The sequence below is a fragment of the Sander lucioperca genome, chromosome 10, assembly GCF_008315115.2.
Source record: "Sander lucioperca isolate FBNREF2018 chromosome 10, SLUC_FBN_1.2, whole genome shotgun sequence".
Lineage (NCBI taxonomy): Eukaryota > Metazoa > Chordata > Actinopteri > Perciformes > Percidae > Sander > Sander lucioperca.
Genome location: NC_050182.1, coordinates 10,451,909 through 10,474,567, shown reverse-complemented (window position 1 = coordinate 10,474,567; position 22,659 = coordinate 10,451,909). Strand labels below are relative to the sequence as shown.

Genomic DNA, 22,659 nt, shown 5'->3' with positions numbered 1-22,659 from the left:
AGATAATCAAGCAAAAAAAAAGAAAAAAGAAATGTAATGAACTCAGTCATAAACTGAATATTCAAAAACATTTCCCCCTCATCAGAATCAGAAATAGATTCATTGGCAGGTACTAGCACTTGCTAGGAATTTGCTTTGGTTGATGGTGCATACATAAAAAAGAATAATATAAAAACAAACAATAAATAAATACAGAAACAAACACATACATACAGATAGCTATTTAACATTAAGAAGGAAAAAAAAGAAGGATGTACAAAAATGTAGAGGGATGTGCAAAATGTGATGTTTGATTCTTGCAGGTGAAACTAGTTTTTAGCAGACCATTAAACCATTGCATTTGCATGAATCCAGATATGATCGATAATAACGTTATTCACGCTGCGAAGTCAAGTTCCACATCATGGCCTAGCACGATCATTACTGCAACTAAAACCCGGAAATAATAGAGGAAAGTCATGTGATTATTAACATTCATTCGCTAGCTCAAAGTTCCAGCAGCTCCAGTATTTTACACCGTCGACCTGATGGAGGCAGATGGAGATTCTGAGTGTTACGTATAGGTCGAATTTCATCTATTTATTTTGATTTGATTTGGAGGCAGATGGAGAACTCTTGATTCTGAGTGTTATTATATATTATTACTTCCAGGGTACAAAATCATAAACTATGCAAGTGGCTGGCAGATTTGTTACACACAAGCAGTGGTAATCTATTGAGTGGCTGGGGAAATGTGTACATCACAAACCATGTAGCTGGTGGACCAAAAAAAAAAAGCCCTGATACATCTATTTAGTTTGACTTTTTAGTCTAATAGTAGCCCCGCCTACAAAACTATTTATTATAACTTTTCTATTGTTCATTTTTGCTTTCTTGTATTATTCTCACTTTAGTTTTTTTTTGTAAGGAAAGTAAGCTTTTCATTGCCTGGTGTAAGCTGTCTTTGCTGTGCACAAACGCCTTGAATCTTGAATATTACCTTTTGTAAATATAAAAGAATTTGCCAATTGTGGAATTATTCAGATATTATAATGTAACGTGATGCTTGCTCTTCATTTATTTCGCTATGATGTAAAGTGTGAAGTTACAAAAAAAAAAAACAGACTTAAGTAGCTGTTATTAGTCAGCGATGTGTTCTGTGAGAAATATATTTAGGTAGAAGAGTGTGTGTGTGTGTGTGTGTGTGTGTGTGTGTGTGTGTGTGTGTGTGTGTGTGTGTGTGTGTGCGTGTGCAGCAGGCCCCACGTTGTTAATGCAGATCAAGTGAAGGCCTGCATGCACCGTTTGCCTGCAGGTTACATGTGTTTAACTCAATCCCTTGAAAAAAAAATTAACGAGGATTCATGAAAAAGATCCATATGAATGACGTTCATTTTTTATTTTTTATGTTGCATAACAGATCAGATGAGACTGATGAAAGACTCCTTTTAGAACCTCATTCAATCAGTGCTGCAGGATAATATTCTCTGATATCAAATGGGTTGGAGTCCACATGTGGCTGATTTCTGCCATCATCATTATTATCAATTCTATTATTTTATGCTATTTCAGATGTAATCCAGTCAAATGAATTCAGGTATTGATTATTCACGTTGCGATGTGTGTAACGTGGTGTCGTGGTAATAATTGATTGCATTGATTGGTTAGGGATGGGAGGGAAATAATAAAAAAAAAAAGGCAGATAACAACAAGAAAAAGGGGAAGAGAAACCCAGAACAGTGTCAGAACTACACACTATCATTATATCATATTGTAAATGTGCCCATGCTGTTTAAATGTCAATAGTCACAATACAACAACAACAAAAACAACGCAGTAATACATTTTCTTTTTGGCTTTTTAAATCGAAATATATATTTCTCATTTAATTTTTTTCAGATATTTTAATTTGTGTTAAGCTATCAGTTTGTGTGTGTCATAAAAACATATAGGTATACAATAACCTAAATAGGTTCAAAGAAATATTATTTACAAATGCATGGTTAGCCTACCTGTTTTTTTTAATAATAAATGTACTTTTCGTCATATAGCGATGAAATGTGGATTTAAATGTTGAGCCACTTTCAACATTGTGTTGTAAATAAAGCTAGAAATTTTAAAAATAAGTAATTGTGGTGGTCATACCGAGTGTTATATTGTTATACAGGTAGTGTATAGATATTAGTACCAATATATGAGTTTAAGAGAATGTCCTCAGCTCAGAGTTTAACTTCACACCTGCAGCTGCACAAAGAAAGTTTTGTTGTGTCTTTAAATCTCCACTGTAAAGCGTCCTGCTGTAAATCCGTTATTTAAAAAAATTAAAAAATAAAATAACATACACTGAACTCCAGAGGATGTAAAGTCAACTTTATTAAATGAAATAAATAAATACAACTTCAGAGACGAGCAACATGATTCCAGTTTTACTTTGGCTTGTAAATAAAGTTGAATCTGAAATAGAAGAAAATAAACATAGTGGCAGCTTGAGGAAAATAGTATTTTATTTATTACTTAGCAGGCAGAAATCACATTTACATTTTTTCTTTTAGAATCAGCGCGTGCACGACACAGATGTGCGTGTGTTTTGCACACTAATGCCGTATAGGTGGAGGGAATTAAAAAGAAACGTGTTTCTCTCAGTGTTACCTGACATGTTTTGCATCGCAAAGCAAGCTGACACACCTCCCATATTTCCAAAGTAATCAGGGACATTTGACTCAAAGGAATTGATTTGAGATGACTTTCAGAAAGGCTGCATAGTTATGCTTCATAAAGAGGCTATGAGCTATACAACAGGTAATGTCCGCGGTTAGTGAAGGCTGTCAAATGTACTAGTAGGCCTACATTTTTTATTTTTCTCATAAACAGCCTACCTTCCTGCTGAAGATTGTTTTCAGTGTGTGTTATCTGTTGAATAACATTTAAAAGACTTCTTATGGTGTTTTTACCAGAGTCAACTTTTCTTTCCTTTTCAAAATAAAAGATGAAAAAACTGACTGTCCGAAACGTTCTGTATTACATGTATAATTATATATGACAATAAATAACGTGGGAAATGAACATGTTTTGTAGCCTGTGTATTATGTACGGTATTGTGTGTGTGTGTGTGTGTGTATATATGTGTTTTTGGTTACCACTGTCACACACACACACACACACACACACACACACACACACACACACACACACACACACACACACACACACACACACACACACACACACACACAGAATGCAGAAACGTGTGATTATACTTTCAGATGTCTGTTTCCCGGTCATTACTGTGTGTGTGTGTGTGTGTGTGTGTGTGTGTGTGTGTGTGTGTGTGTGTGTGTGTGTGTGTGTGTGTGTGATTAAATAATGCATGATATCCAGATGAGACGAAAACAAAACGACCCATTTAGAGTCAGAATTCAAACAGAATCATCATCAGTCTGTTAACACACCATGGCGATTATTATTAGGCTATTATATCTCTAATATATATATATATATATCATTAGGCCTATTATAGGTAGGTAGAAAGGTGCTTTTTCTCTCTCGTGATCCTTCAGATTAGATTCTTCTTCCCTGATGGACGCTGCATAAAAACCGCCATTTAGATTCTCTTGTTTTTTTTCTTCTTCCTTTTTCGCTGCTGCAAACAGGGAGTCAATATCTCATTCAGAACTGCAACCTGGCGCGTGCGCTCCATCTATTATCATTTACCAATAAGTGATCACGTTTACGCGCTGATTAAACAGCAGATTTGGGGGGCGAGTGTAAAGTACAGGATGAATAATGTTGCACTGTTTATTTCTCCTCCCGTCCTGTTGCTGCTGTTGCTGCAGCTCGGGGATGATTGCAGGCCACGGGACGTGCACAGCACGTCTATGGCTGCTGAAAACATCTCGCTTCTGCTTACTTTTTTTTCATTTTCTTTCTAATAAAATATGAATTGATTAATCGTATCAGGCTGGAAACCCCTCTCCTCCAGGAGCAGCCATTTCTCTCCCTCCTCCTCCTCCTTCTTTTTCTTCTTCCTTTTTTCACTGCAACCTGCAGAAACCAAAAACCCTTTTCTGCCTCTCTTTTGGCTTCTTCTATTGATTTCCCAGCACATGCATGGTCATTTTAACGCCACAGCAATGCCCCCTGACCCCTGACCTCCTCGCTACTGGCTGCTTGTAATATCGGAGTAGCAGGATTTGATGCAGCCCTACATGTCCCTCAGGATGAATGCATCAGATAAATGGGTTACATCTAAACACGCCCAATATTGGCTTTAGATTAAAAACTTATATTCTAAGTCATTCTGCATGAGAGCTGCGGATAAATGGCTCAAAATGTGAATATTCCTCGGTATATGAATAGCCTGTATTGGTAATGGAGGGTCTGAAGCTTCTTGCGATGCTCTCGCTGTTAAGTCCCTGTGAGAGCATCAGCTAAATGGCTGAAATGTTAATGTTTTTGGCTGTAATGTTGCTGATCGTGCTGCTGCTGCTCTTACAGAGAGGAAAGTGACTCCGGATAAGAGCATATATAAGCTAAATGCTTACAATGAAAATAGGTGGCTTTTCTGCTGGTGATCTAAGATTGGAGTTTGAGTTTATTGAAATCATGCTCACAGTTTAGAAAAAAAAAAAAGTAATTCTAGCTCTAGAAAAAGAATATAAATACATAATAGGCTGCCTATCAATTACACTTATACACTCATACATTTATACACACATTCCCATTTAAAAAAAAAAACACCCATCAACTTAAAGCATTCATATGATCTACTAAGTGCCTCACATACAGTAAAAATAAGACTTACTTAAGAGTGATGTAAAAGCACATGCAAAGACAACAGCACCAGCCAACTCCAGAGAGATTTGGAGCTTATTGTGCAGTTACATTCATCAGGTAAACAGATGGAATGGGAATATTTGTCATCATAACGCCTCATTACGCAGGAACATAGGATTTTTTTTTTCTAGATCATAAGTGGCTGTGTGTGTGTGGATGCGTTGACAAACCCAGAACCTGGGTGTCAGCTTCCCTTCAGGCCCGCAGTGGATAGCCTGAAGTTGGGTGGGGTGGGCCTTGCAGCTCGGGTGTCAGCCTTCCTTCTCGGATTTTCCAGCCACAGAAGGTGAACTTTCACCTCGACCTCCAAAAAAAAAAAGGACCTTTTATCGCTCTGTATTGCCGCTGACCATTTTACTTCCAGCTACTCGCCATCCATATATACACGCATCCCTCCGTGCTGCGCGCGCGGGGCGGATCGATAGGGCAGCATCTGCTCCGGGAAACCGGCGGTCCCACACCGCGCACCGCTCCGCTGTTTTCCAAACGCCAGAACTGCTCATCTCTGAAAATTAAACTGACAGACAGATATGATTAGTATGCGCTCTGCCTCCCTGCTTCTGTCTGTCTGTGTGTGTGTGTGTGTGTGTGTGTGTGTGTGTGTGTGTGTCTGTGTTGCTCTCTGAGGCCGGCGCGCGCGCGCAAAACATGCACTCACAGGCCTGACCATGCAGACGAGATGTATATTTACGCCTCGTATGTGCACATACACAGGCCCCACAACCCTTTCATGGACAGCACTAAATAGTCTACAGGCCCTCATGCACGCACACATGCACGCTCTCATAAACAAAGTGATCACACGCAGTCACATTAATTTAAGACACAAATCCAAAGCATACACGTGGCACGCTAAATGTACACAAAATGACATTAAGTGGACACTCTTGCACGTGCACACGGGAACGCGCTCCCAGCAGGCCGGGCCTGCAGTGTGTCTGCTCGGTGCTGCAGCAGCAGGTCGAGGATCTTTTGGAAAAGAAAAAAAAAAAAAAGGGGTCGCATTGATCTTGTTGAGGGACTTTCCGATCTGAAGTGTTGGCGGTATGAGTGAATGGAGGCGCGTGCTGAGTGCTGATTAAGAGCTGGGCTTAACACGAGCGTCACTTGACAACATTTATTCCTGAAAGGTGGGACTGGAGGAGTAAAGAGAGAAATGAAATACATGTAATCGTGTTTGGTAGGCTACTATAGAGACAGAAATACAGGATGGGACCTGGTGTGGAAATGGCGTTTAGCAGAGTGGAATTGGATAGATTTTTCCCCTGGAATCAATAAGTTAGTGAGGCGATTTACATAATTGCATATTCACCCTTGTACGCATTTTTTTTTTGTTTTAAATCATCCCAGGGCAATCCAATTTAACCCTGCACTGATAGGCCTAATAGAAATTACAAATAAAAGTATAAGTTGGGCTATAGTAGCCTACAACATTTTAATAAGACGGAAAATCATAATAATAGAAGAAAGACTATGAAATTTGAAAAATTGTGTATTATCTAGCTATATCCCATTCGATCCCCATGTTACAGATAATTCGTCAGCGTGACAATAGCAACAGCATCACGTGTTACATAAAATAGACGCATAACGACATTAGCCGAATAGTTTGTGAAAACCCATTGGTCAGATCCAGTAAATAGCCGAGCGCAGCGGAATGACCGGGATATGTGCGCACATATAATTCATAAGTTGTGCATGCGATCAGCAGAAGAAGGCTTAACCTGTGGGGGTTAAAAAGGGAGCATCTCCACCTCCACAAGCCCCGGAGAGAAAGGGTTAATTGGAGTAGGAATTTCAGCGCACATCTGTCAGATTTTTAAGGCCGTGACGCACTGAAAGCAGAGAGTCAATGTGAGCAAAGGGGGAGGAGGAGGAGAGGGAGAAAGAGTTGGTGCTGAGATCGATGAAGTGGCAGGCAGAGGGAGGAGGAGGAGGAAAATCTCACGAGATAATGAAAGAAAAAGAGGAGAGCTGCTAGTGTAGAGCAACCACAGGAAGGGAAAAAAAAAAAAATACGAGGCTAGACTCGGAGATTTTGTTGGAGTGGAAAACAAAGACTGAGAAACGGGAACGGAGAGCGAGAGAGAGAGCGAGAGAGATTCGTCTGTAACCGCAGATGGGTTTTTTTTTTTTGCACTCTGGTTTTTGGTGAATGTAGCACCCCGGGGCGCAGCGGACCAATTGTGTGAATCTGCAGGGCTGCTCGGCGACACAATCGGAGACATGCACAGCACGGACAACAGCCGCGGACGCTCTCTGAGAAGTGGAGAATAAAAGGTAGGATTTTTGGAGCTCTATAAACCTACACACGTCGGTGTTTTTTTTTTTTTTTGGTCTCTGAATCGCCATCGCGTTGGCTTCTTAGTTTAAGCATCGTTCAGATGCATTCACGTGGTGTTAATATGCAAAACGCACCTAATACGCAGCTAATGTTCAGCGCGCTATACTTGTGTATTCATAACTTTGCATAAGAAGGCAAAAAAAAAAAAAAAAAAAAAATCCCAATGTTCCAAAATGAGATTCGGTTGAAGTGATTAAAACAGTGATATCGGTGTTTGCTCGTGTGTTACTCCGCGGGATGTGCGAGGTAAAAAAATGACAAACGTTTCTATGATTGTTATTGTTTTATTGTTTTATTGTTACATGAGTGTTTAATGCTGAGCAGAAAAACGTTATTTGGGCTGTTTTCCTCCCTCTGTAACGGTAAAAGTTGATATACAGCGGAGTAACAGCGCCTGTCTTGTCTCACGCAGGCACAAAAGCGAAGGGCATCTGCCGAGGAACACAGCTGAGCACCAAAGAGACAAGAGAGAGCCGAGTGCTGACGCACAAGTGAGAATAAAAAAAAAAAAAAAAAATCACAGTTATAGCTCCTGATGCTGTTGCAAACTCGTTTTCCGGGAGTTTGATGGAGTTTGAGGACAGTACTTAACGTTATCAGATAATTAATTAGACACCCCCATAAGCCCGGAAATCAATTAATTCACAAATCAATAAATCCATAGTCTGGTGTAACAAGAGACCTTCCAGACTGTTAGCCTCTGGCTGTTGAACAACAATAACAAGAGAAGAGCAACAACAACACAGGGGGCAAGAAAAACTAAATTTATTGGTTGAAGATTGAAGATGGATGGGAGTCTAGGGGAGATGTCCCTCCACAGCCACTCTGATCTGGCTCACAGTCAGGACCACGGCAGGGCCATGCTGCACTCGCGGGACCTTTCAGCTGCGTTCCCCAGGCCTTCCCTCGGGGGCCCCTCCATGTCTCTGGAGCCCGAGCCCCGTCCGTCCGGCTTCGACCACTCCATGTCAGCGCTGGGCTACAGCGGCGACTCCCCGTCCGGCGCCGGCAGCACCTATACCACCCTGACCCCCCTGCAGCCCTTTGATGACAAGTTCCACCACCACCACCACCATCACCACCCCTGCCTCCCCGTCAGCAATGTCATCGGCAGCTTCACCCTCATGCGTGAGGACCGAGGCCTCGGCACCAACTTCTACAACCCCTATGGCAAGGACCTGGCCATGTCCCAAAGCCTGTCCCCCCCCTCCGCCGGTTCGGGCCTGGCCTCCTCCATGCACGGCTACGGCAGCTTGGGCAACAGTCCCAATGGCAATGGCGGCCAAATGCTCCACGCTGGCTACGACGTCCACGGGGGGAGCCTCTTCTGCCGGACATCAGATTTTGGCCGCGAGATGTCGCCACCGGGCTTGGGGGGAGGCGATGTGTCAGTGGGGCATCAGCTGAACAAAATGGAGGCTCACCAGCACGCCCAAACCAGCCACCACGCTCACATCTACAGCCAGCACTACCAGCCCCACCATCACCCGAACCAGCAGACCTCCAAGATGGGCGAGCACCTGCTCTCCTCTTCGTCCGCCTTGTCCTCGCCCGGCGAGGGCATGCTGGCGGGCTCGCAGGGCGGAGGCAGTGGCGGGGAGGAGATCAACACCAGGGACGTGGCCCAGCGGATCATCACCGAGCTGAAGAAGTACAGCATCCCCCAGGCCATCTTCGCCGAGAGGGTTCTGTGTCGGTCACAGGGCACGCTGTCTGACCTCCTGAGGAACCCCAAGCCCTGGGGCAAGCTCAAGTCCGGCCGGGAGACCTTTAAGAGGATGTCCCGCTGGCTGCAGGAGCCCGAGTTTCAAAGAATGGCCTCGCTCCGACTGGAGGGTAAGATCTGGCTTTGCTACTCTATCTGCCTCACACACACACACACACACACACACACACACACACACACACACACACACACACACACACACACACACACACCAACCAACAACAACAACAAACAGACGTACTCTCTCCCCTTGTTTTCCCCAAACACCTTCCTTCTCCATGTCTTCCACACACAAGAAATTCTCCTCTCCAGCAATCAGTATGCAGCTCAGGTTGAGACATGAGGAAAAGCAAAAGCATCATACTGATGTTTCCCTTCTTCGCTTCTCCACTGTGAATGCACCACTGGTTTGTCTATTGTTTCAACAGCCTGGATAATAAGAACTTAGCAGCACATTGAGGACAGTTTGAGGAGCAAGACAGGGCCATATGTGCCATTCCTTTGTTTACTTTGCTCCCAAACAGCTCCTATTGATTTGTACAGTAGCTACAATAAAAAAAAAAAAAAAAAAAAAAAGCCACAGACATTTGCCCTCCTCTTAAATGAACCATGAAGATCAGCGTGAGCAGCGCTTGGCAATTTAATCGCTTTTGAGCCCACAAAATAATTTGTGCAGATATGCCTTTCTGGAGCGATTGATTCATTCTAGCAGTGATTTATATCTGCCCAGCGTGCGGCTGAAGTTAAGTTGGCAAGGTAGCTGATGCAAATTAGACTTGAGCTTTTGCCAGACGTCTTTTATCAACGTTGTCACCGATGCAATTACTGCGAGGCTAAATACAAATGTTGTCCTGTTCGGTTAGCAGCACCTTGCAGGTTTGGGAGATTCTTCATATCTGGAAAAAACATGAGACTATTGCCTAACTGGAGGCACATGTAATCTTCAGTGCTGCATCGATTAGTCCACCGAGAGAAAATTAATTGACGTCTATTTTGATAATCAATTCATTAAAAGTCACTTATCTAGCAAAAATGCTAAACATTAGCTGCCTCAGAATGGGGTAATGTGCTGCCTTTTCTGTTTTCTATCAATTTAATTGAATACATTTTTTTGGGTGTTGGACTGTTGGCCAGACAATACAAATACTTTGAAGATGCCACTTTGGGCTCAGAGAACTTGTGATTTTTTTTTTCATTTTTCACAATTTTCACAAAACTTTACTTAAACGAAAATAATAGAAGAAGTGAATTGACAGTCAAAAGAAATCATTTGTTTTGGGCCTAGAATAATTTATACACATTTCACAGGGTAAAGATTGTTTATTTTTTTTATTTGAAAGGCACATTGTAATCTGCTGCTTGACATTTAATATTCTATGGGGGATGTGGATTGAAGACATGACAGCACGCTGTACAGTGCTGTGTTACAGTGTTGTCCCTCCACAGGGACCGAGGGCCCATCTGATACACGGAGCACAGAAAGAGATCCAAGTGAACACAGTAATATGAGAGGAGTATTAGACGAGAGTGTGTGTGTGTGTGTGTGTGTGTGTGTCTGCAAGTGGTCTGCTCACTGCGGGGGTCTGTGAGGAGTACGTGTGTGTGAGCCTGCCCAGTTGATCACTGCTTTTCGCTCTCCGTCAGCAGCCCGACTGATTAAGCCCAACAACACAATGGAGTTCATAGGTAATGATTGTGCACTCTTGCAATCCCTTCACCATTATTGATCTTTGATTGTTGGGCTCTGAGAGCACATGTGTACATCCTCCATTCAGCAAAAAGTTACAGCAATCACACCCAAACCTCTTATCTAAACACGAATTGTCTGTGGGGTTTTGTTCTGTAATTTGACAGAAATGCTGTTTGATGCATTTAATTCCTGCGACGTGGGAATGCTTTGTATGCAAAACGCCTCGTCCTGTCCCACAAAACCCAATCTTCCCCATGATAAAGCAGCTCTTTGTTCCTTTGAGCAGATTTCTAATAGTCAATCATTCTTTTTTCTTCATTTGCAGCATCTTTTGTTTCCTCGTCTTTTACAAACGCAAACATTATTTTAACAAGTCACGTGTTCAAAGCCCGAGCAGCCGATCAATCAGGCTCATAAAAAATTAAAGTCCCTACAAAGAGAAGTGTGCTAATGTTTGACAATGCTGCTCTCTCTCTCTCTCTCTCTCTCTCTCTCTCTCTCTCTCTCTCTCTCTCTCTCTCTCTCTCTCTCTCTCTCTGCTCCCACACACTCTGAAATTGCATATTTAGTTCTTGGCAAAGCCACAATTTGGACAGCTTGGCACTTTTCTACATAACCTACTTTCCAAAGGGGGTTGTTGTGTTTTTTTCCCCCCCCCTGGCCAACCCCCTTTTGTTTAATTACAAGCCTCTATTGATTTCCATGGGAAAGAGCAGCACGCCTTGCCCACACACACCTTGGCCGCATCGGCGAATCGAGACTGGAATTAGAATGCGTGGTGCCCTGTGCTCCCCAGTCTGAAGATAGCTGAAGTGCTCTCCGCTTCACGCCTCAAGTTTTAAGATGATCCTGCTTAAAGCAACATTCGCTTAAATACATAGAAGACCCTTCAGTGTCAGGCAGCATTATTCCATAACCGTGTCTCTGATATATGTCGGGCTGCAGAGCTCTCTGAGTGTCTAATTATGGAATGTAGTTGCTGCCATTTTGTCTTTTCAAATAACTGTCTTTCTACCGAGACATTTTGCTAAACACGGAGGAGGTGATCCCTCGGATTTATCCGCAGTATCTTGGTTTTTGTTCGTGTGTGTGTGTGTGTGTGTGTGTGTGTATGCTCTATGGATTACCGCACTGTATATGAGATGCATCTCTAGCCCAACCTCAGGCTGTGGAGGAGGCAATCAGGATTTAGTCGGAGAAGAAGGCAGGATATAGACCACACAGCCATGCCCCGACACTTAAAGTCAAGGAGGGATGGGGGGGTGGGGGGGATCAGAGACTATAACTTTAAAGATGATGGCCGAAGCCCTTGACTAAAGGTCTAAATAAATAAGAAAGGTCAATGCGGTTTACGTGTCGGCTCCGGTGCCTGCACCACCCCCACAGTAATGAAAGCCACAAAGCCTTGTCCACCACTCGCTGCGTACAGTCCACATTCTGCTAGCAAGGCTCAAAGGTCAAAGCAGATTCAATTTGCATATCGGGAATTGTAAACAGGCCGACATGGTCGCAACACCTAACAAACACGGGTCGTTGTTTTTTTTTTTTTGTTTTTTTTTTCCTGTTTTGTTTTTTTGTTTTATTTATCTGGCTTTTTGCAGCTCCCCCACTCCGGCGCTGAAGGGGTTAACCAGCCTCTGTGGGTCGAGGAGTCTGAGCTGCACAGATTTAATCAATAATTTCTATCAGCCCCTGGCCCAAGAAATCAGCAGGGGGTGGGCTGGGGGCTGTGGGGTGGGGGTGTTGGGAGGGGGGGTGGGGGGGTGTTCTGGCTGGGAGGGGTGGGGGGTGTAGGTTGAGACGCCGGGGGGTAGGGAAAGGGCTTTCGATCACGTTTCAGCAACACGAGACAGGGGCATACATCATGATTAGAGGCTGTTCCCACGATCATAAGAAGCCTATAGGGGAATATTTATGTCTCCAGGAGTAGCCCCTGTGCTGGGGATTTATAGCATGGTAATTGTGAGCCTTTTACACATGATTACAGCATAAGGAAGCATTTACTTAATGGTCGGCGTTATGATCGTCAGTAAAGGAGAGAGCAGAGGAAGGGGATGAAGGTAAGGCGGAGGAGGAGGAGGAGGAGGAGGAGGAGGAGGAGAGCGGCAGGACACCCTGACTCCAACAAGTCATAAATCCACGCTACAAGCAAGCTAGCCAGCACTATCATGTCATTCCTTTCATTACTACATGAGCCGAGAGTGCACCACTGTATATACCGTCCTCCCAACCCCCAACCCAGAAATATTGATGGTGGGGATGGTGTAACGCCTGTGAAAAATGTAGCATTTGGAAGAAAAAAAATTTAATAATTTCACTTGTAGTGTATATTGACATGCCGCTGACATCTTGGCCTGTTCAGATTTTAATGAGACGTGGTTCGATAACTCTCAGAAATGCAAACGAGCTCTGGATGCCCTAAAAGCTAACAGGCACCTGTAATCTCAAGTTGACAAGAGTGCATCCCCGAGTCAAAACATTTCCTCCAGATAATGATTTTAGAGAGGGAACGTGCATGGGGAAATCACAGCCAGATTTATTCATGTCCAGTTGAGTACTTAAGTTTCAGGAACTCAGCTGGATGTCAGAGCGATCAAAGTCCAACGGTTTCCATGCACACGCACGCTCGCGCACACACACACACACACACACACGGCTCCCCACCCGTTTCTAAAGCTTCTGATGTGATGGCACTCGTGTGGAAAAGATGGCAGTAAGGTCACACTTATTTCTGAAGCACTCTGCTAATGAGAGAAATTTGCCACTGTGAATTTGAGGAGTGAAGAGCCGGTCATACAGTAAACATCAGCCCTCGCTGTGTGAGATGTTTCTCAATGGGAAGATGTAAGCCAATCAATTGAACGTGTCAGCGCTGTTTTGAGAGCAAAAGGCAGCATCTTTGGTTTATATAACGTATGTTTGTAGCATGTGTGTGTTTGATTGTGTCTGTGTGTGTGTGTGTGTCTGTGTGTGTGTGTGTTAGGGTCTGAGATATGGGATTTCAAGGTTATTGCTAGCTGATGCCTCTATCTAATCAAGTATTTTCTGTCAATAATAGAGTACCATAAACCTTGTTTACAAGTGAAGAAATCTGCCAGTGCAACAAAAAAAGCAGCTTTTTTCAAGATTTTTTTCTAAAATGAAGAGTGATTTGTTTTTTTCTGGTGCTACGTTCTGCCTTTTCTATTCTTGAAAAACCTTAATTAGGAAACAGGTTGAAATAACCTTACTGATCTGGCAGATTTCTTCACTTATTGTGAGGAAAAAAAGACATTCAATACTCTTTTCCTGAACAAAAATGATTGTTTTTTTTACACTGAAAAAGCTGTTTAGGATGTTGTAAATCTTAAAATGTCCACCAATTCAGTGTCACTCCCACATTTCGTATTCTTCTGAGTGGGTAAAAGCTTCTGAGACAGCATGTGAAATATCACAGACATTAAACTGGAAGTCCTAATTCAACTCAGTTTTAAGATTGAAAACAATATAGCACAATCATATTAGTTAAAGAGAGAAAGAAAACACACTGGATAACAGATTCCAGACTTTCAGGCCATACTAAAAAAAGGTCCAGCATCTGTACAAATCCAGGGTCCTCCCTTAGTGTGTGTCTGTATCTGTGTGTGTGTGTGTGTGTGTGTGTGTGTGTGTGTGCATGCCCTGTTGTGTTGTCTGCACAAACACTAATGCTTACAACTTAGAAACGCATTTGATACCATCAGCAAAACAGTCGCTCAACCGCACAGTGCTGATTGAAACCTCTTAAAAGTGTACATTTAGGTAATTGCACGCCTCCCCCCCCCCCCCAAATATGCTTTAGTCCACTTAAGGCTTCTAAACACCCTGGGCAATGCCGACTCTGCTTGTTTCACTCACCCCTGACGTAACCCGCCTTTAATAGAAAATAAATTAGTTCCCCCTAAAGTGATTATTACTCACTCACTGCCGCCACATGTAAATGACTTTTATGAGAAACTAATGATGTTGAAGTGTCCACTAAGGGAAAAGGGAAGAGAGGTAGTGGAAGGAGATGGAAAGAAAAAGGTGGTGGTGGGGGGGGTTGGCTCGGTACACAAAGGCAGAGGTTGGTGGTTGTGTTTTCCTGTAAATACAGAATTACAGCGTGTTAGAGGTGAAAGGTTCAGCGATGGATATGCAGAGAGGAACATGCAGCCTGAATTCAAAATGCTCGTCTGATTCTCAAAATGGATCTGAGCTCAACCCACGCACAGCAGGCTATTTTTCTACTGCACTGAGCAAAACATGGCATTTTTTTCTTCTTCGCATTTCTCTTTCTTTTAGAAAAAATAAATAAAATGTCAGACTTTTTTCGTGAGGAAATATTGATTATGTAATTGGACGCGGTGCCGCAGCTTCAGTGGTGTTTAACCCAGACCCTGAGTTTTTATATTGTTGTTGGTGTAAGTATGACTGGCATTAAAAAAAACAAATTACGAGAAGACTTCTTCACCTCTATCGCTGCTTACAAAGTTTGAATATGGCCAACTTTGACACTGAGCTCATGTTTCCTCTGTAGTACAAAACAAGATACAGAAAAACTGAATATTAAGTAAGGCAGAGTCTGACAGAAATGTGTCAACTTTAACTTTCAAATAATTTTAAATGCAGTCACAAGATGTTAAAAAAATCTAATTCATAGTTTTGAGTAGTTAAGTAGTGTCTTATTAATCTGTAGATATTAGAGGTGTGAATCTTCACTGATCTCCCGATTTGATCACGATTATCATGTCTTCGATTCGATATCTCGATGCATCACTATGCATCAAATACATTTTTCTATTAAAGCCATATAGGATATTTAATTCATAGCTTTTCAAGCTTCAAAAACAACAAAATCCTGCAGTGCTCTAATACTAAATAAATTGGAGACATAAAACGGCAGCACTGAGCACATAGCACTTCCTGAATGTGCAAAACATAACAGAATATGTAAACAGAAAGGTTGTTAGGCCTTCATTAAATCGTGAACAGAAATAACCGATTATGGCCCGGTCGATTATCGATGCAGCATCGTCCATGTCCACAATTCGATGCATTGATTATTTGATTAATTTCAACACCTCTAGTAGATATGTAGATTTCAGTTTAAAATGTTAAACAGACATGGACGAGTAAAAACCAGAATCCATAAATACTGTAATAGATTTAACGACAAATTAGCTGCCGAAATGAAATCGTAGCAAAAGAGCAATGTATAAGATTTGGGAATGATTACCATTGTGTTCATCTGGTCTTTTGCAAAATAAGAGCTTTACTGTGCATCTGTTTATGTGTTTGAATGGGATTATATTTTTTGGAAGGCTATGGATGACAACACCAGATTTTACATTTTGTCTTCAGGCCATAATATGTTCAAATATACAGTGTTTTCCAAACGCTAAAGGAAGAGCATAATTAAAACCACAGAGAGTTTTGGCCTGGATGTAATGATCTTTTTTATTCCAGCAGTGTACAGCAGCTCGCTGGCAATAAGATGTGATAGGCTGAACATCTTGATTCCTTTACTGAACAATGAAACAAATTGCTGATTCGTCTCTTTTAACTAATCAAAGTTGCTTAGCTAATCTGTTTTCTTTCAACAAATCCACTTTCCCTCAGCTTAATCCATTTGTCCTAGTTAGCCAGCCACTCTGTTAGCTAACCTGTTTCCCCTTTCCTCTTTTTTTAATTTATTTATCTTTTATCCATCTGCCTGCAGCCTGCAAGCGGAAGGAGCAGGAGCAGAGCAAGCTGGAGCGCAACCAGGGCCCGAAGCGCACCAGGCTGGTGTTCACAGACCTGCAGCGGCGTACGCTCTTGGCCATCTTCAGGGAGAACCACCGCCCCACCAAAGACCTGCAGGTCACCATCTCCCAGCAGCTGGGTCTGGAGCTCTCCACTGTCAGCAACTTCTTCATGAACGCCCGCCGACGCAATGTCAACAAATGGGCCGACGAGGGCCGTCCCTCCTCCACGGGCTCCTCGGGCTCCAGCGTTTCCTCCTCCGCAGTGTCCTGCAGCACGGCGTGATGACGGACCGCCGTGGAGGTGCGGTGGGGAGGGCGCCGAGGGAGCAAGGGGGCACATTGACTGGTCTAGGCAGAGATCAGCCGTTAATAAATGTCCTCCTCGTTATCAGAAGGAGCGACGGAGCCAGCTTATATAGATGATTTTATGAAGATGAAGCATTTTCCCAAACCAAAGTCGACCGCTCCCTTGAAATGGAAGGAGGGGCGATACCCAGAGTGATATGATCGCAGGATGCGGAGGTCCTGCTTGTATAGTCGAGGGTGCAACGATGATTTTGACTCAAAGAAGAGTCACACCCTTACATAGACGCCATCTCATTGCATTATTTTGATTATCTAGATTAGAGATAATGAGGGTATTACAAATCAGGAGGAAGCATATTTTGGTGTACCTTCTAATCTATAGTCATCTCTCCAAACGTGAAGAATCAAGAGGTGCCGTTTGCTCACACGTGGAGAGCTCCATTGTGTAACTTCTTAATCAAAAGTGTTCACCATCATCCAAAGACGTTTGTTAATCCTCCCCCCCAATGTTCCTGTGGTTCTGTTTTTCCTCAAGAATCAAGATGAAAGAGGAAGAAAAGGCATTTTTTTTTTAAACTTCCCATTTGTTTTCTGAAGAACCTAATTCTCCTTTCTTAGCATGTCTTTCCATGGTGATGGTTCCCAGGACTGTACGGCGTTGTTCCAAGTTCGAAGCCTGGAATTATCAGGAGGTTATTGTAGCGTCTGTGACTCCCAGCTGTCAATCATTTGCCATCAACAGGAGCCTATCCTGTTATTTTTCTGAAGATGGTCCCGCCTTGAATGAATCAGAGTTTTCAAGGGGGGGAGCCGCAGTGCATCTCACCGTACGCCAGGACAGAATCAATAAACACAAGTAGGACGCAGAAACTGACTTGTTGGTGCAACTGTCTAGCTTTAAGACTCACCGAGCATCCAAATGGAAGCTCCACAGCCATTTTTTTTGACTCAAAATCAAGCCAAAAAAACAAAAAAAAAAAAAATGAAAAAAATGAAAAACAACCTTTGAACACAAAGGCTTCATGGGGAAGAGATACACCTTACACAATGTATAGTGACATTGTAGTATTTTTTCCCCCCCACTCATTTCCAAACAACTGTACACACCTCTGCTCCATTACGAAATCTTTTTTTTACAGATGTCTAGAAAAATGGAGGAATGTGATTCTTTCAGCCCTTTTTGTACAGATTTCAAGCACATCGCTCTATTTATAGAAACACGATGGAAGTGCGGGGCAGTTTGTTTCAGCCCTGCTGACGTACAAGGTCCTTTTTTTGGTCCACAAAGGAACGGCTTTAACATGCCTCCTTATAGCCAATAGTTAAATCAATCCAAGAACGTTTCAAATGCAATTGCTGATCTGATCAATGTATTTATTACTGCATTTGTGTATTTATTGTTTTCCCTTTTTCTTTCCTCTCTCTATTTATTTGGTTATTTATTTATGCTATCTATATACTGTAAGTATTTATTTAACAATGCTCTCTGTATGTCTGTGTGAAACTGAAGACTTTTTTCTGATGGGCACTTTTAGCTGTAGAATCCCATCGTAATACCAAAGATTAACATTGCCTCCCTGAATGTACGGCCTGAATCCCTAAACCCAGTACCCCGATCCCGACCTGATCCCAACCCCGATTCAGCCCGACCCACCCAGTGATGTTGCGTATCTCTCTCTATCTTTAAGGCCTGGCCTTTGTTTTTTTTTGTTTTTTTGTAGAATAATGGGGATTTCTTTACTCTTGCAAATGTCTCTGCGGTCAGCTCTTAACGCCAAGGCCAAAGCTTGTTTGAATGTTGTGATAATATTTATAATTAATACTATGAATAGTAACAATAATAACGATAATGATGTGGCATCTCATAGGTTCACAGGTTGCTTGTAAAGTTGTGTTCAGACCAATGCCATCTGGCGGAGTGTGTAAAGTGTCCGGGGATCCACTTAAAGTGCCGTCTGAAGGCCCCATTGAGTGCGAGTCCTTCAGGGTCACATGCAAACATGCGTACTGTGTGTCTGCCTGGGGAAATGCATGGTTGTGACCCCCCTCCCCCCCATATCCCTCACCTGCCCCCCTCCCCAGTGCAGTGCAGCCACTCCTGTCTATGTCCAACTCTGTGTGATCTCACCGTCCTCCACTCCACATGCCAAGTCTTTCTGCCGGTTGTCTCAGTTCCAAGAGGGTTCTTAGGGTTCGTTCCTGGACCTTTGGGGTTCTTAAAGTGTGTTCCTCAACTTCTAAAGGTTCTTCTGGTTTGGTCCTCATCTTCTCAGGACTCTGATTTGGTTGTGAGGCTTGTGGGCTTTGTCCCTGGACTTCTAAGGGTCGAAGAGTTCGTTCCTCATCTTGTAGGGATCTTTAATTTGGTTGCAAGGCTTCTGGGGCCCTCTAAGATCGTTAGGGGTTCATTCCTTATCATCTTGGGTTCCTGGAGTTTGTTCCAGCTCCTCTAGTTGTTCTTTGGGTTTCCCCGGCAACTTGCACAGGCACAAGTGATTTGATTGTCCAGTGTTTTGTGTTGTGGATGCCTAAATCAGGAGAAAATCACCTGAAGATCTGATTCTCTGACCCCTGTGGAAATGCCAAAGAGTGAGCGAGGCTAGCTTGGCAGTTTTCCACCCTCTCTCTCTCTCTCTCTCTCTCTCTCTCTCTGCTTCTTCTTTCTCTCTCCTCTGTCTTTAACGTTGGAAGGGGGCGGATTGCCGGGGCCCCCATCACAGCGTGCACTTGAAAGACGGGCGGTCATGAAAGAGGCCATCGACTTTTTCGCGGACTTCAAAGGGGAGGCTTTTTTCATCCCGTCTCCTCTCTGGGTATCTGGTCTGGGGTCCGCTCTTGGCCAGACCTGTGGGCTTTAGGGGGCATTCAAAGGGGGCGGGGGTAGATCAGAGAGGAGGCTGAATCATCCAGAATGAGGATGGTTGTAGTGGTGTGTGTGTGTGTGTAGGGGAGGTGAGGGGGGGGGGGGGGGGGTTTGAGGAATAGGAGGTGTAGGAGTAGTGGGGCATGGAGCTGAATTAAACTTTAATGAGCAACAATTGTAAGCATGCTGAGCGCAAAGGGGGGGCGGTGGTAGGGGTGTGCGGTGGAGTCTGTACAGGGGGGAAAGAAATTAAAAATAAAAGAGCTTGGAGACTCCTGTGCCGACCCCTGCTCACCACTGTCATTGTATCAAAGCTGAGGTGACACCTTTCAGGTTTCTCTTTGTCTCTCTGACTGGGAGCCTAAAATGGAGACAGAGCTTTTTGTATTAAGCCACCTTCTGCTCCGTGTCAAACAGGGAAGCTCTTCCCTTTCTGTACAGATGGGAGGCGAGAGGGAGGGAGGGAGAATGGGAGGAGTGAATTCAGTTGGCTGCTGCAGGTGATCAGCATTGCCATTTTATCCTGCGGCACCCCCTAGTGGCTCTTCTAGAAACTTGACACTGAAACAAGTCTGGCAGCTGAGGCCGTTACAGAGCAATTCTGAGGGGAGCCGTAATAACGAAATAGCAGAACTGGAAGCCGATGTGTACTTTCAGAATAAAAAAAGAAAAAAAGCCAAACAAAAAAAGACCTTTTGCTTTATGTTTAAACCAAAAAAACAACCAAAGATTGATGGGTAACTGCTGAATATGTATCATGGGTAGTTTTAGCAGTTCCCTATCAGAGCTACCGTAGCACTCAGAGGATTGAAAAAAAGCACCTGTGGGGTTCCGCGTGCTGATTATTTATGTTGCATAAAACAGTATTATGTTGAGCTGGAACTGAGAAACTGACATGAGGCAGTGTCTTCAGATGGAAGTCTTTTGACTCTGTAATCCCCAGTGTCCCCTCCCCCCTGTCTGTCCCCGCCCTCTCCCCTGTGTGTACATGAAGACTTTACCCATCTACCTCAACTGTGTGAGATGTTGTGTGGCAAAGATATTCCTTAACCAAAGAATCCATCCTGTCAGGGTGTCTGTCTATCTATCTATCTTATCTATCTTGTCTGTCCATCCGTCTCTTCTTCATGCCTTTTTACTCCAAACCAAATGTGCTGGAATCAATCCGTAACAGGAGCCGAACGAGGCCCCCCTGTCCAGCCAAAGCTTAAGTCCAGTATGCCAGAGTGTCCCATCGATCCATGTCCTGTATATAAATACAAATCATTCTCAAGACCAAAAAAAAGGAGGTGACAATCCAAGCAAGGAGGATCTTGCTGTAATCAACGTTGCCTATTCCTTGTTTTACCGAAAAACTAGAATCATGTGCTCTTGCTGTAACAGAAAAGCCCAAAAATCAAGCGCTCATCCAAAAAACAAAAATAAAAGGTCGGAGGAGACAGAAGCTATTTTTCCACATTTGTAAGCCACCCTTGCCACCACCCCGTTTTTTTTTTTCAAAATGTTTAGTGTAGTTGAAATACTGTTCGATCCCACTGTTGTAAGTAGGAAATAATGAAATCCATACAAAAAGCTTTAAACGGGGAAGAGCTGAGGGAAATATTATATTTGACTGAGTCGGAGTTTCCTCGGCTTGGACTCGACCCACCATGCTTTATCGTGCCATTCTTGTCCATGTGTTAGACTTACTAATGAATGTGGCTAACCAACCAAAGGCTTTAAAAAAAAAATAAAAAAATGAAGATACACAACACTTTAAACGTCAATCATGGTGGGACATTTTGTATCAACAACTAAAGAAAAATCCCTTTGAATACCTCATGTGAAAATTGTTTGTTGTGATGTTGCACTAAAAAAAATAAAAATGACTCATTTGTAACCCAACACTGTCCTCGCTTGACTTCTTTCTCACCTTGCTGAGGTGTTAGCGGCGAAGCTCTTGGGGTTTTTAAAAAGGCCAACACTGACAACCAAGGGCATAGGTTGTTGATTGGACACACACACACACACACACACACACACACACACACACACACACACACACACACACACACACAGTGCGTTTCACTATCTTCGTGGGGACCCGTCATTGACATAATGCATTCCCTAGCCCCTTACCCTAACCTTAACCATCACAACTAAATGCCTAACCTTAACCCTTACCCTCACCCTAACCATAACCTAATTCTAACCCTAATCCTAAAACCAAGTCTTAACCCTCAAACAGCCCTTTAAAGTTGTGGGGTCCAGCATTTTGGCCCCACAAAGCTGTCGGGACCTCACAACTATACTGGACTCCCAGTTTTTGGACCCCACAAATATAGTTAAACAAAAACTCACACACAGACACACAGACACACACACACACACACACACATACACACACACACACACACACACACACACACACACACACACACACACACACACACACTAATAAAAATCTTGAGCATCAACACATTTCTTGCATTTTGTTGAATTTGTATGCAACAATTTATGGTGCAAAGGTCTTTATTTATGTAAAGGAAATTATTTATTATCTCCTGCATTGTTCAAAACCTTTTTTTGCAAATTCAAATCATCACACGTTTCGATATGTTTTTTGTTTTTTTAAGAATCATGTCAAACAACAAATCGATTGATTTAATAAGTTAAAGCCATAAGCTCACAAGTTTAAATCTGCATTAATATATATCTTTATTTTTCACGCTCCTGTTGTGTTCTTTAACCCCCCACCCTCCCCGATGTTGCAAAATAGACACAGGTCTTGTTTTCCGGACATGTTTGGAGGCCCCTGAACGTTACCTCTTTTGGGGAGTGGGTTGTCTTTCATATTTTTTGAGGGCGAAAAATCTACCTTTTTTTAAACATTAAGGGATTTTCATTAATTATGATTCCAGAAGTATTGCGATTCGATAGTATTGAGTATTGCGATTTTCTTTTCCTTCTTTAACAAAAACAAAAGTTGAATAATACACTTCAAGAGACAAAATATGAGTCATTTCTAAAAACTAAGTCAGTCTGACATTTTTTTATTATGTAAAGAAGTACATAAAATGTATTTTCTGCTTTCAGTCTGTTTTGCTGGAAACGGATATGATGTAGTCACCGTCAGTGGTACTGTATAAACAGAAAATATTCAGGTAAATCATTGGCAAAAATAAAAGAATC

The 22,659-nt window shown here is 42.8% G+C and overlaps 1 protein-coding gene across 1 annotated transcript; it reads left to right on the top strand.

Moving 5' to 3' along the window:
- The first annotated feature begins 6,633 nt into the window (after nucleotides 1–6,633).
- onecutl (one cut domain, family member, like) lies at nucleotides 6,634–18,936 on the top strand. The gene is made up of 3 exons (XM_031298469.2): nucleotides 6,634–7,092; nucleotides 7,569–8,992; nucleotides 16,292–18,936. The coding sequence occupies exons 2-3, from the start codon at nucleotides 7,942–7,944 to the stop codon at nucleotides 16,600–16,602; spliced, it is 1,362 nt and encodes a 453-aa protein (XP_031154329.1). The 5' UTR covers nucleotides 6,634–7,092; nucleotides 7,569–7,941; the 3' UTR covers nucleotides 16,603–18,936.
- Nucleotides 18,937–22,659: the final 3,723 nt, after the last annotated feature.

Bases quoted from the DNA above. Each gene is read 5' to 3' on its own strand.
- onecutl (XM_031298469.2), top strand. From the start codon at position 7,942: ATGGATGGGAGTCTAGGGGAGATGTCCCTCCACAGCCACTCTGATCTG. The intron at 8,993-16,291 runs GTAAGATCTGGC...ATCTGCCTGCAG, and splicing joins GGCCTCGCTCCGACTGGAGG to CCTGCAAGCGGAAGGAGCAG.